We start from the raw sequence: 14,991 nt of genomic DNA, 5'->3' as shown, positions 1-14,991 counted from the left end.
AAGTCAATAACAAGAACAAATATAGATCCCTGGGGCAGGATTTGAACTCAGGTTTTCCTGATTCCAGTACAGCACTGTATTAGGAAACTTGTTAATCACCATAATAAATAATAATAGTTAACATTTGTATAGCACTTACTATGTACCAAGCACTGTGCTGAGCACTTGATAATTATTTCATTTGATTTGAATAACAATCCTGGGAGTGGGTACTATATTATTCCCATTTTATAGATGGTTAAATGACTTGCTTGAAGTCATCCAGCTAATTAACTGTCTGAGGCTGCATTTGAACTTAAGTCTTCTGGACTTCAGGTCCAGACCTTTTTTCACTGTGCCTCCCAGTTGCCCTATTTATTATTTCCAATCTAGCCAGATTTCACGTCATAATCTTCCCTCTGAGATAGGATTTAGGAGTTCAACTAATTCCCACATAATTAGTAATATTTTTAGGTTATGGATCATAGTCACTTGGCTGGCTGACCCGCATAGAATTTAAAAAATCAATTTTGCTTGTTTGAGGAGAGAGAGATATTTGTGAGCACTAGCACATGCATGGACTTAGCCATGGACAAACACAAACTCTTCTACAACTTATCTGAACTGAAAATGTAATTATTATTATTATTATTATTATTTTTTTTTTTTTTTTTGCTGAGGCAATTGGGGTTAAGTGACTTGCCCACGGTCACACAGCTAAGAAGTATTAAGTGTCTGAGATCAGATTTGAACTCGGGTCCTCCTGACTTCAGGGCTGGTATGAGAATGTGATTCTTAACAGTAGCCCTAAAAAGATAAGTACTCAAGCAATCCTAAAAATGAGAGGAAATCAGATGACCTTTTCAGAGGGAAGAAGAAAGGAAAAAATTGTTGCTATCAATATTTTGGTATGTATGGGACTTTTCTTTCTGTTTTTGCTTCTTGGCATCTTTCTCATTTCATAGATAGATTTAGAAGGAGAGAGAGGGAACACTGTACCTTCATCCACCAGAAAGGAAGGGAACAGAGCTATTGATTGTCACTGTGTCTACCAGGAAAAACCCAAAGAGTGAATTCTCAGGAAAATCATAGTATCTTTCAGCTGTATCAATTAATAAGGGACAGCTGAGAGCCATTACCTTTGTACTTTGGACAAATTACTTAATCAGTGTGAGCTTCAGTTTTCCTCATCTGTAAAAGAAAAAGGTTGGATAAGAAGGCCTTTAAAGTTCTTTCAAGCTCTAAATCTATCTTATTTTCTTTATCTGTAAAATGTGGTGGAAAAGGAAAGAGCAAACCACTCCAGTGTCTCTGCCAAGAAAACTCTAAATGGGGCCAGGAAGTGTTGAAGACAACTGAAAACAACTGAACAGCAACAACAAGAAGGATGAATAAAGCTGTGTAGAGAGGAGGTGTTCTTAACCTGGCTTCTAATCTGGGCCCTTATCACTAATGAATAGTCTGCTAATTTTTAAAAATTTTAATAAAAAAAATTTTTTTTGAATAAAAGTTTTAATTTTCAAAATACAGATAAAGATAGTTTTCAACATTCACCCTTGCAAAACCTTGTTTCAAATTTTTCTCCCTCCCTTCATTCACCCTCTCCCCTAGACAGCAAGTAATCCAATATATGTTAAACATGTGCAATTCTTCTATATATATTTCCACATTTATCATGCTGCACAAGAAAAATCAGCTCAGAAAGGGGGAAAAAATGAGAAAAAAACCAAAAAAGCAAGCAAACAATAACAAAAAAATGTAAAAACAAAAAACCCCAAACCCCCCAAAACTATGTTGCGATCTACATTCATCCCCAACAGTCCTCTTTCTGGATACAGATGGCTCTCTCCATTACAAGATCATTGGAACTGGCCTGAACCACCTCATTGTTGAAGAGAGCCATGTCTATCAGAATTGATCATCATATAATCTTGTTGCTGTGTATAATGATCTCCTGGTCCTGCTCATTTCACTCAGCATCAGGTCATGTAAGTCTCTCCAGCTCTTTCTGAAATCATCCTACTGATCATTTCTTAAAGAACAATAATATTCCATAACATTCATATATTATAACTTATTCAGCCATTGATGGATGTTCACTCAGTTTCCAGTTTCTTGGACTATAAAACGTGCTGTTACAAACATTTTTGCACATGTGGGTCCTTTTCCCTCTTTTAAGATCTCTTTGTGATATGAACTCTTTGCAACACAGAACCAGTAATATCACTGCTGGGACAAAGGGTCTGCATAATTTGATAGCCCTTTGGGCAGAGTTCCAATTGCTCTCCAGAATGGCTAGATCATGAGCAGTTAGTAGATGGATCCCAGAGAAGATTAGAGCCCTGCTTTATTTAATGTCCAGAGCAATTCTGCTGAGAATGGGAGAGGGGGCTGGAATTACACTCCTCCTGGAAAATAAAGAGAATATTTCTCTCCAAAAGAGAGAAGTCCTCTTCAGAAGTCATCTTCTGATGCTCATGTGCTAAATACACTAAGATGATTCCTAAAAAGTTTTAGTCCAGTCTTTTCTTCACTCCTAGCTTCTCTGGCCCTACCCTGAGGAATTCTGGCTTCTTCAGATTCTCCAGATTCTAGAGATATCTGTGTCTTCCTGGCTCTAGTTTCCCAGATAATGTTAGAGTATCTTCAGGGCAGAGAAGGGGAAGGGAAAGGAAGGGAATTAGCATTTATATAGTCCCTGCTATATTCCAAATACTGTGCTAAGCACTTTGCAAATATTATCTCATTTTATCCTTGCAACAAACCTGAAAGATAAGTGCTATCTTTAATATTTACAGTTGAGGAACTGAGGCAGGCAGCTGGAGTCACATAGCTAGTGTTTGAGGCCCTATTTGTACTCAGATGGGATCATACAGAGTTGGGGACACCACTGAAACGGATGAATACTTTCTGACTCCCCGTGCATTATGCATCTAGATGCCCTTTAGGAGATAAAAGACTAGCTGGAAGTGGCTTAGAAGCCATTTTACTCAATGCAAGAAGTTTGCAGCTATTCAGAATTTTAGTGTACACAGGCCTTTAAAATAGGTATCAACTCACTAATACATTGTTGATGGAGTTGTGAACTGATCCAACCATTCTGAAGAGCAATTTGGAAATATACCCAAAGGACTATCAAACTTTGATCCAGCAGTGTTTCTACTGGGATTCCAAAGAGATCAAAAAAAGGGAAAAAGACCTGTATATGCAGAAATGTTTGTGGCAGCCTTTTTTTTATAGTGGCCAGAAACTGGAAACTGAATGGATCCCCATCAGTTGGAGAATGGCTGAATAAGTTATGATATGTGAATGTTACGAAATACTATTGTTCTATAAGAAATGATCAGGAGGATGATTTCAGAAAGTCCTGAAGAGACTTACATGAACTGATGCTGAGTGAAATGAGTAAAACCAAATCATTATACATGGCAACTATGCGATGATTAATTCTGAAGGACGTGGTTCTTCTCTACAATGAGGTGATTCAGGCTAGTTCCAATTATTCATGATGAAGAGAGCCATCTACACCCAGAGAGAGGACTGTTGGGAACTGATTGTGGATCACAACATAGCATTTTCACTTCTTTTGTTGTTGTTTGCTTGCATTTTGTTTTCTTTCTCATTTTTTTCCATTTTGATTTGATTGTTTTGTGCAGCAAGATAATTGTACAAATATGTATGCATATTTTGGGTTTAACATATATTAAAACATATGTTTAACATAAATTGGACTACTTTCCATTTAAAGGAGGGGGTGGGGGAAGGAAGGAAAAATTGGAACACAAGTTTTGCAAAGGTTAATGTCAAAGAATTATCCATGCATATGTTTTGAAAAATAAAAAAGCTTTAAAAATTATGAATTTATAAGTTAATAATAAAAAATAGGAGTCAACTGACCTTTTTGTTTTTGCACAACTCAGTAATGGTTTTTACATTTTGAAAATAAAATAACTTTATTTTAAAATGTAAAAATCATTCCTATATTAACGATCTAATAAAAAAGAGGTGGAATATAAAACAAATTTTTTTTTGTTGTTATTGTTCAGTTGTGTCCCATATTCTGATCCTATTTGGGATTTTTTTTTTTTTACAGAAATACTGGAGTGGTTTGCCATTTCCTTCTCCAGATCATGTTAAAAATGAGGAAACTGAGGCAAACAGGATTAATTGATTTACCCAGGGACACACAGCCAGTGTCTGAGGCCACATTTGAACTCAGGAAGAGTTTTCCTGGTCCCAAGCCCAGTGCTTTATGTACTATGGCATAACCTAACAGTCCAAATTGTTTGCCTTGTATCAGTTTTTCAGACATTCCATGATCTTCTGAAGTCTGTCCAAGCTCATATTTGTTGCTTCCATGATAACTTTCTCTATCTCATCCTCTGATGTCCCTTTTTTCTTTTGCCTTCAATCTTTCCATAAAAAAAAATAAATAAATAAAATAAAAAAAAATAGTTCTCACCCTTTTTGGTCTCACCCTTTCAACTCCTCCTTTAACAAAGAAATATTTATTTTAAAGATATAAAGCAAATATATATACAGCTTAGCCCATTTCCTATAAGCAAATGATTAGGTAGATTTAAATGCCAAAGAACAATATGAACATTTATATTGGATGGTAGCATTCTGTAAGGACAGAACTCTTTCACATTAAAATTTCTGTCTGCACTTTTACAAAACTCACTTAATATAGAATCTATCAATATTATCAATACTTATGACGAAGTTTAAAATTGGGGTACCTAAATGAAATTAGGGTTTAATTGAGGTCTAGTGGCAGGTTCGGGGTATAGGGAGTCAAATAGAGTTCCCCTGCAATCCCTTTGGATTCAGCGCAAGGATACGGTCTAAATGAGGTCTAGTGTCAGCAAGAGTCCCTTTAAAGGAATTTACAGACCCAAAAACCTAGATTGATAAAAAACGTTTATTATGGGGTTTGGAAGTAAAGTTAAGGTCTAGTTCGTAAAGGGTGTTAAGTAAAGAGAAAAGGGCACCGGAACCAGTGTTCCAGTGGGCAGTAATCCTTAACATGCCAGGAGTAAGGCTGCCATGTTTGGAACCTCTGTCAAGAGAGGACTCCAGAGTGGCTCTTTTATAATGAGAGATTTAACTAAAGGGGCCAGTGGGTGGAATCCCAAATTGGCTCAGATCTGGGTGGGGGCTGTGAGAGCCCAGATCTCCAAATGGAATCTAAAGAGATGCTTTTGACCAGGATTTGTGAATCAAAGGTCCTAGCTTCTTGAATTGTTAATGCATCAGCTAGGAGGAGCTGGGAATCAGAAAGGAATAAATCCATTTGAAAGCATTAGTTTCTTAAAGGGAGCACAACCCACATCACTTATATATAGAGAATTCAAAATATGAAGTATCAGTCAAACAACCAACAAATGAAGTTTGCAAAATGATAACAATAGAATTGACTTGTACAGTACAAAGCAAACTATAACTATAAAACAAATAGACACACAACTTAGTTTGGTTCCTTCCTCTAGAATACAATCCCAGTTCAAGTCCTAAACTCCACCCCTGGGATTTGAGTGCAGACTCTGTGGCTGCAACATTATACCTTGAATACTGGACTTTGTCCAAGGTTGCCTTGACTCTTGTTCCTAGGTCAGCCATCTAGTAAAGTGACATGGCAAGGTGTTAGGCCATCTGAGCAATTTGTGTGGACCATAAAGATCCTGGGGGTGGGTTTGGGACAACAAATTGATATGACCATTTTGTATGTACCTTTTAAATCTGTAAATGCCACAAATCAAGGTTTGACATTGCTTTATTGATTGATTGTCAAGATTTGAGAAAGTGATGGGAAAAAAATCTTACCAGTACACCTTAAAGTTAACAGTTGTGTTACAGTACACCTTAAAGTTAACAGTTGTGTTACAGAAACATTGTTTTCTGAGAGCTGATTACCAGTGCACCACTGACTTTAATCTATCTACATTCACTGTAGTAGAAATTAAAACATATTAGCACACTGTGAAAATAGTTTTGATCTTGCCAATCCCTGAAAGGGTGAGATCCCCAAACTGTTGCCCTAATACATCTGTTCATTCAGCAAACTGTTTTGTGCAGTAAATGTTCCTTGGTTAAGTAACCTTTTTTGAGTGCTTCATTCATCATAGGGATAACAGTCATTTGTCAAATTCTCTTTTTGGTCTTTTCTAGCCAGAGAACATACTATGTGTAAGTCAGATGGGAAACCAAATTAAAATTATCGACTTTGGGCTGGCCAGAAGGTAAGACCATTTCACTCTGCATATTAAAGTAATTCAATAGTCATTATTAAGCACCCGTTATGTTTAAGACCTTGAGTAAAATGCTGGGACTAAAGGGGAAAAAAAAAGAGCTGCTTGAACATAAACAAAATAATTATCCTTGGCTTCTTTTTAGAAATAGCTTAAACTGACACTTTCTCCAGAATAGAAGATTAACCTTATATAAAGAAATCTGGTCTTAATTGATCATCTATATATTAGCCTGTTTACAAAAAGGTGAAGTCTGTTATTTCATTTACCAGAATAAAAACAAAGGAATAATATAAATGTAGTGTTTTATAACTTTCAGGAACCTTCTAAGAAAAAAATTTTCTGAAATTTTAGCTTATTGCACATTAAAAAAAAAGAAAAAAAAGGAACAATAGGTGTCCCTATCTTGCCCAAGCTAAAGTACAGGGATTAGTGACAGAGCCCTCTCATCCTACTAGTGATTGACTTAAGAGCTTTGATTTGTTCTAAATTCCTCCTCCTGGTGATCCCCACTCCTAGGTGGCTCATCATATTAATTACCTTTCTTAGTTCTGATACCCAGTCAGCACAGCCCACAGTAGCTTAGCCATCACCTGAGAGAAACAGGAATTATAGGTTTGCACCACCATGCTGTACCTCAATTAAATTCAGAAAATATGAAACTCTTTACAACAATTAAGAATATTTTTAAAAGGAGTAAGGCAGAGGTAGAGATGGAGGAGGAAGGATAAAGGGTAATGAAAAGAGAAGAATTTCAGAGTTCAAAATCCTGAAGACAGCACAGTTATAAGTAGTGTAGATAAAGGGAGAGAATCTTCAAAGAACAAAAGTTTGGGAGTGATGATGGCTGAGGGGAGATTTTCAAAATGGTCATGAGGGGGTATCGGTATGTTTGCTCCTGCTGGGTAAACAGGCAGAGGATGGAGGCCAGGGATGCAGTGAGGGCCAAAGATAGAAGGAAGTCCAGGATGGAAAGAAGCTTATTAAAAATAAAACCTGGCTCCTAAAGGCACAGTGGAATGGGTGAGCTTAGCAGCCTTGGGACTCAGGAAGGTCTGACAAGTGGCAGTCAAAGCCTCTGAATAACAAAGTTTTCAGATAAAGTTGGTCTCCAACCCAAATTTCCAGATTGTTTTTACATTAGTCCTCTTCCTGTCTTCTAAGTTCTAGCCAAATTGGCCTAGTTATAGTTTCCTATCTACCACATTCTGTCTCCTCGACATTTGCATGTAATAAAGTAAAGAACAATATCTTTGATCTGCATTCAGGCTCTCCCAGTTCTTTTCTGGAGATGGACAGCATCTTTCATCATAATCCTTCAGCCTTGCCTTGGATCATTGTATTGTTGAGAATAGCTAAGTTATTCACACTAAATAGTCATACAGCATTGTTATTACTATGTATAATGTGCTCCTGATTCTACTCATTTCACTTTTCATCCGTTCATGTATGTCCAGATTTTTCTGAAACCTTTCTTATATCACAATAGTATTCAATCACAATTAGATACAATAGTCTGTTCAGTTCTTAGGGATTTGGCAAAATGTATGAACAAAGCACTAAGCTCTTGGGGGCAGACACCTATTTTCATATACAAATACACAGAATAATTACCATAGTTTGCTTATATTACAATTATCCTTTGGATTAACTATGTTTCTAAATCATCTTACAGGAAGAAAAATAGGAGACAGTAACCCTAGGGGAGGCAGTTCAGTTTAATTCATTCATTTTCATCACATATTAAGAATCTACAGTATGCACAAAAGATTATAAAGGTTAGAGATTCATGAGACAGTTTTCAAGGAATTTGAGTTACTTGGAGAGATGTTACATATGCTTGAAAAATTAATTCAATTTATAAGATAATTCTTTTCTCCCTCCCTTAATCTACAAAGGCTACATACTCATTTCCTGAAAAATGTTTAGAACAATGGTTCTACTATATTGCTCCCATGCTTAACATTCTTTATTGGCTCCCCATTGCCTAAATTAAGGCCTTCCAAAATCTGATTCCCACTTATTCATTCCAAGCTTATCTCAAGATTGATTCACTCCATTTTTTAGCTAAAATGTATTATTGATTTTTCAGTTGGTTCCTGATCTGTACTCTCTAACTCCCCACCCTCCCACCCCCCAAGCCTAGAATATACTGCCTCTAAATGATTGAAATCTCAAACCCAGCATGTCAAAAATGTGACTCATCTTTCTGGATCACCCTCCAACTCACTGATTTTTTCAAAGTTCCTTTTTTTGGATCCATTTAGCTTCATTTTATTTTCAGTTCCATATTCTTTCCTTCCTCTCACTCCTGCCCCACCACTTAAGGACACAAGAAATACAGAAGTCATTACAAATATGAAGTCATAAGAAAATAATTTCCACATAAGCCATGTTCTGGGACTAAAAACAAACAGGAAAAAGGCAGAAGAAAACATGCTTTAATCTGTTCTCCATGAGGAGATGGACAGCATTTTTCTTCATGAGTCCTTTGAAACTGTGGTGGGTCTTTGGGTTGATCACTTACTAAATCTTTCACAGTTAATTATCTTTACAATACTGTTCTTACTGTGTAAATTGTTCTGTTCATTTTGGATCATCTCATATAAATCTTCCCCACATTTTCTAAAATCAACCCCTTCATTATTTTTTATAGCAAAATAGTGTTCCATCACATTCATATACCATAATTTGTCCAGCCATTCCCCAAATGATGACCATCTCTCCAGTATCTAATTCTTTGCTCCCATAGAAAGAGCTGCTATAAATATTTTTGTCCATATGAGTCCTTTTACTTTTTCTTTGATCTTTTTGGGGATATTAGTATTGTAGATAAAGGAGCATGTATAGTTTAATAAGTTTCTGGTGTAATTTCAAATGATTCTCTTAGAATTATTGCACTAGATGACATTTCAACCAAGAGTATATGAGTATTTATTTTCCTGCATCTCTGCCAGCATTTCTCAGTGTCAGCTTTGCCAAATGGATATGTGTGAAGCTTTACCTCAGAAAAAAATTGTTTTGATTTGCATTTCTCTAATTTTGTATCAAGTAAGGGACTTTTTTGCTGAGGCAGTTGGGGTTAAGTGACTTGCCCAGGGTCACACAGCTAGGACACGTTAAGTGTCTGAGAGCAGCTCAGGTCCTCCTGACTTCAGGGCTGCTGCTCTATCCATGCACCACCTAGCTGTCTCAAGTAAGGGACTTTCAAAGACCACTGGATACATGAACTCAGGGTCTGCCTTTGCTATTCACAGAGCTGTCTAAGAGCCTTGCTGTGAGAGAAAACCGCACTCCCTCAGGGAATCCATTTCATCTGAACCCTTTGTTGGCATACCTGGGGATCCTGGGAGTGGTCCAATAGAATAAGGAGAGGTGATATGTCAGAATAATAATTTTTTTTTTTCTTTTTCTGAGGCTGGGGTTAAGTGACTTGCCCAGGGTCACATAGCTAGGAAGTGTTAAGTGTCTGAGACCAGATTTGAACTTGGGTCCTCCTGAATTCAAGGCTGGTGCTCTATCCACTGCAACACCTAGCTGCCCCATGTCAGAATAATTGCCAAAATATCTTACATTATCATTAGAAATACATGGTTGCTTAGTGAAGATAAGAATTTAAATGAAGTACTTTCACATGTGAATATTAAATCCTAGCACAGTAAATGGAGGATTGAGAGGGAGCTGCCTCCCCAGAGCGTATTTGTGTGTAGCTATAACATTCAAATCCAGCCTCAGACACTAGCTGTGAGACTTTGGGCAAATTACTTCACCTTGCTTGCCTTAGTCTCCTCATCTATAACATGAGCTGGAGAAGGAAATGGTGAACCCTCAGACACAAATGAAAAGATTGAACAACAATACTGGTGAGGAGCCAGTGGGTTCCCAGAAATGCTCCCCACTTTGGAGTGGGAAGTACCAGCTTGAGTGGGTAGCCTAGGCAACGGGATTCTAGGGCCTGAAAAGAGGCCTATCTCTGTGGGTTTTGGAAGGCATTCTTTCTCTCTTGCATCTGTCTCCTTAGCTGCTGAGTCTCTTAGCACAGATCTGACTCTTGTTCACTAAAGAAGCAGGCCTGAGCTGTAGTCTTGGTCCTGCCTCCACCCTCTCCAATTAGATGGATATCTGGGAACCTGAGGTTATTACTCCTCAGACATTATGAGGTACCAAACAATCCCAGAGTGCTTGGCTCTGCCTCTCGGATACTTGCCTTCAATTAAAAAAAAAAAAAAAAAAAAAAAAAAAAACAGAGCAAGAAGGGAGTCCGGCAGAAAAACTGAGATTCACCCCTCATGACCCAGGTAGTCATGAAGTGGAAGTCAAAACCCGTTCCTCCAAGAAGCCATCTCTAAAGACTCTGCCCTCACCTCCAAAGCTCATCACTGCAAACAGTTTTAACCAACTGGAAGAATAACATTAAAAATAAAAGCTGAATGCTTGAAATGATAATGACCAAGTTTGGCCCAGAGATCTGTGAGAGTGTGTCTTGCCCGTTTCTTTAGAGTGCCTAGTGAACAAGGCCTCTGCATATGGGAGGCTGCATACAAAGTCAGAGTTTTTCAGTCTGTTGGTTGTTATTCAAATTTCTTCCTTCCTCCCTCCTTCCCTCTCTTCTTTTTCCTTTCCTTTCCTTCTTTCTTTTTTGGCATAGTGATGCTGTTCTAGAGGTGGAAAATTGAGGTGTGAGAATTGATGTGAGAATCCCCTCTGGTCTCAGTGCTGGTCCAATATGAAAAGAATTCACAAACCCACAATCATAGTGGCAAAAAAGTTTTTCTTCTCACTAAGCAGCTTTCTCTTAATAGACAAATCTCTCAATGAGATTTGCAAATAATGTGTTAACAAATCTATTTTATGAGCTGATCTTGGTTGGCTGGAGGCAGTTTGAGCTGATTATCAGACCAAGATTTCCCAAATTGAATGAAATCACTTTGAAGGCTTTTTCCAGAATTTGGAATTTCCTGAATGGGGATCCGCCCATCCAAAAGATTGGGTGATTTGCCCAAGATTTCCTGTTGAATAATGCTGCTTTATCTTAGAAAATGGCCCATCTGAAAAACATGCCCCCCCTCAGACTCTGGAGTCTGGGAGACACCAAATCTCCCTTCTTTTTACAGATCAAAGGGGACAGAGTTTCAGAGTGATTGTTACAGATTAAAGGGGACACAATTTCAGAGTTCACCCCCACCCCCTCAGTAGGAGATAGCTCTTTGAAAGAAGAGTGGGTGTGATATGCTGGGTAATGTAGCTGGTATAAAAACAAAAAAATGCCAACAAAATTTTATTTTAAAGAATTTTCACCTTAATGATTTACTACTTATTTGCGAATGGTATCTTTTCTGTCTCCCCAACCAGGAAAGCTCTCTAAGAGCAGAAAATGTGATTATATTATTTCTTTTGTGTCTTTCTCATAGTACCCCTTGGCTCTGTATTCCCAGTTTCAGTGTGTGACCAACAGGGTAAAGTGGGGGAGAAAGGAAGAATATATTATCTCCTCAACATTACAAAGGATTCATAGAGTGGTGTCAAGCTAGTATGGTTGTCAGAGGAATCTAAATTCAGAGATATCTCCCTAGAGTCATGTTTACCTGTTGCACCTTTTCATCTCTTCACCAACCCCTTTCTCAGAGCTCTGATGTTCCCTGGACTCTGGCTATAGGTACAAGCCTCGGGAGAAGCTCAAAGTGAACTTTGGCACCCCAGAATTCTTGGCTCCTGAAGTGGTGAACTATGATTTTGTCTCCTTTCCCACTGACATGTGGAGTGTGGGTGTCATCACGTACATGCTGTAAGTAATTCAGGTTGACCAGTAGTAGTTCAGCAATGATGAGAAAACTCCTATGCTGGGTTTGGACTGGGAGGAAGTAGCTCCATCATTCAATTGGTTGGAGATTTAAGTATCCAGATTCAACATCCTCAACTTCCTATGATCATAGGTCTCTGGCTCCAGTTTGAAGAAAATCTCTTGGCTCTCACACCTTTTGGTTTCATTACAGCTTGGGTCCTTTGCAGACACTGTATCTGGAGACTCAGACCTGGAAGAGAACTTTGGCTGCTTATTTCTTATTTCTCTAACATCCTATCCTCTATACCTAGAGATGATAAAACTAAGTTAATCACACATCTGGGTAGCAGGACTTCTGGGAAAAGACAGGGGAGTATTTTATGTAGTCTGGTTGCTTCAGTTATCTCCAGATATTTTTATTGAACCAAAGTTCAGAAGACTAATGATTTGAGATTTGGGTCCAAATTGTGATTGGAGAAAGAATGGGGGAAAGGGATCAGTATAAGATTTCTCTAAAACATGTTGTACTACTCCTGGATCTATTCCTTCAATTTTCATCAGCTTTCTGACCCATAGAGATGTAATCAGGTGTTTTCTTTCATACATACCCCCTCCTTATTCCTATTTAAATGTTATTAGTTATTTCATCATAATGTGCTGGTGGCCATCTATTTCCTTTCTAGGCTCAGTGGCTTGTCTCCATTTCTGGGGGAAACAGATGCAGAGACAATGAATTATATTGTGAATTGTAGCTGGGATTTTGATGCTGATGCCTTTGAAGGGCTGTCAGAAGAAGCCAAAGATTTCATTTCTAGGCTCCTGGTTAAAGAGAAGAGGTATGTCTTTTTCAGAGAGATCTGAGCTTACCAAATTGGGAGAACCCTTGTAAAGAACACGGTTCATTTCAGAAACCATGTCTTGGTTCTGTTGGGAGTAAAAGATCCCATTTTTCTATATGAAAATTTCTTTCCTAGTTACTTAGTCCACACTTCAAAATCCACACTTGGACTGTCAAAAAGGGAGAGAGAAAAAGAATCTAGAAAAAAATGCCTTCACAGAATGAAAATATTTTCTAAATGCATGAGACTGATTTTATATGCAAATACCTACACAGGAGAAATATTTGCAAATGGTTATTTCCAAGTACTTATACATGTAAGGGTATTGTATAATTAGAAGGAAGGAAAATCTGCTTTCCTCCTCCCCCATTTTTTTTACACTTAAAAGCAATAAGAAGATATATCAAGTGAATGATGTAAGTTCTACAGTGAGTATAAAATAAAAGACAGCATAGCACAATGACAAGAGTTACCCTCAAAGCATTTATGTGCTATGTGGCACTGAGCATTAATAACTCCCAGGACTCTAAGCAACTAATTTTAAGTTGTAGAGAAACTTGGCCTGCGTAGGAAAGGGAATCCCTTCACCTGGGAGCTCCCTATAGCAATGAAATCTCAGGTCCATTCAATATCCTTATAAAAAATCCTAAGAATGAAAAGTATTTGACATACTGGGCAGTGAAGAGCTAGTCTTGCTACCAACCCTCTTCTAGGTTATCATTACCAGGATGGTTTTAGGCAGCTGAGTGGTGCACTGAATAGAATATTAGACCTGGCATGTGAAAAATCTGAATTCAAATCCTGCTTCAGATACCTACTGACTGTGTGCTACTGGCAAGACACTTAATTCAATTTCCTCATTTGTAAAATAAGGATAACAGGATCTCTTCAAGGGTTATACTGAGGCTCAAATGAGATATGTCAAGTATTTTGTAAATTGTAAAAGTGATGACTGCTAGTTTAATAATTTTTGATTTTCAAAAAATTTCAACATGAGAAATTATTTCTAATTCAAATGTTCAAGTTTACATTAACTTTTATAGGAGGTTCCCCTTTTTGATTCACATATATTTAGTTACTTTTCTTCTCCAGAGTAGACATTGCTTCCCTAAACCTCATTCCCTTGATACTACAGGCTATCTGTGCCTTTTAAATTACATGGAGTGAGGGAACTTTTGATTAGTTTGGTAGTACATGGGAATTTTTAGGAGGATTTGATTAACTTCCTTTATTAATATCCAATAATCACAGATTTTGAGTTGGAAAGGACTTGGGTGGCCCTCTGGTCTAATCTATACAAAAGAGGAATCTCCTTTATAAGATAGCCAAGGGACCAAAATCTATCTACATAAAGGATCAATACCACTAGCTTTTGGCTATATTTGGGGTATCATTTCTCAGATTTCAGTATAGTACAACCAATTGTCTAATTTCACCTGTTTGGTTTTCCAGTTGTAGAATGAGTGCTGCACAATGTCTGAAACACGAATGGGTGAATAATCTGCTGACCAAAGCCACAAAGTCTAAAGTTCGGCTCAAGTCCCAAATACTTCTACGGAAATACATGGCTCAAAGAAAATGGAAAGTAAGATTTTTGTTGTAGTTTTGCTTCAAAGGAAAAAAAATAGGTTCTCTTTTATACTTCCTTTAAAAGCACCTTGGCTATATTAGCACTTGATGTTTCTAATACAAGAGGTCAAAATATTTTCCTTCAAGAAATCTAAATCAACAATCTAAAATACTGGTGGCATATTAATCAATGGTTGGTATATTTATAACTGAAAAAGCCAGAAATTTTGAACCCATGTTCTCGTTGGTGTCAGCAGATCCCCGACATGGGATTTAATTGCCTGATATCTCCACAATTCAGAATTGAGTGAATATGTACTAAATTAATTTCATAGACTTAAATTGACAACCACAGCTATGTTACCTTGTGTATCATATAAGAGAGCTTTAAAAGACTATCCTCAGCATAGATTGCATTCTTACTTAAGGCTAAATGTAAAAGTACAGGGTTGTTAGGGCAAAGCCAAATAAGGCTACTTTAGATAATCAACTCTAAGGTCATTAAAAGAGAAGTGTTTGGTATTCATCAAGTGCCAACTATACGCAAAGTTCTGTACCAGGGGCTAGGGGA

At 37.5% G+C, this 14,991-nt stretch overlaps 1 protein-coding gene across 3 annotated transcripts in view; it reads left to right on the top strand.

The window, feature by feature from the left end:
* MYLK3 (myosin light chain kinase 3) overlaps positions 1–14,991 on the top strand; it is a 54,271-nt gene that overhangs the window by 37,864 nt on the left and 1,416 nt on the right. For 2 of the 3 annotated variants that reach the window (XM_074293292.1, XM_074293291.1), the window contains exons 9-12: positions 6,151–6,221; positions 11,887–12,015; positions 12,696–12,848; positions 14,304–14,436. In XM_074293292.1, coding sequence (XP_074149393.1) covers positions 6,151–6,221; positions 11,887–12,015; positions 12,696–12,848; positions 14,304–14,436 — 486 coding nt within the window. Of the gene's footprint in view, positions 1–4,072; positions 4,432–6,150; positions 6,222–11,886; positions 12,016–12,695; positions 12,849–14,303; positions 14,437–14,991 lie in introns of those variants that run through there. The other variant, XM_074293293.1, reaches the window with a different exon arrangement.

Source organism: Sminthopsis crassicaudata, chromosome 2, assembly GCF_048593235.1.
Source record: "Sminthopsis crassicaudata isolate SCR6 chromosome 2, ASM4859323v1, whole genome shotgun sequence".
NCBI lineage: Eukaryota > Metazoa > Chordata > Mammalia > Dasyuromorphia > Dasyuridae > Sminthopsis > Sminthopsis crassicaudata.
The sequence above is the reverse complement of the archived record's forward strand: the minus strand, read 5'-3'. Positions and strand labels throughout refer to the sequence as shown.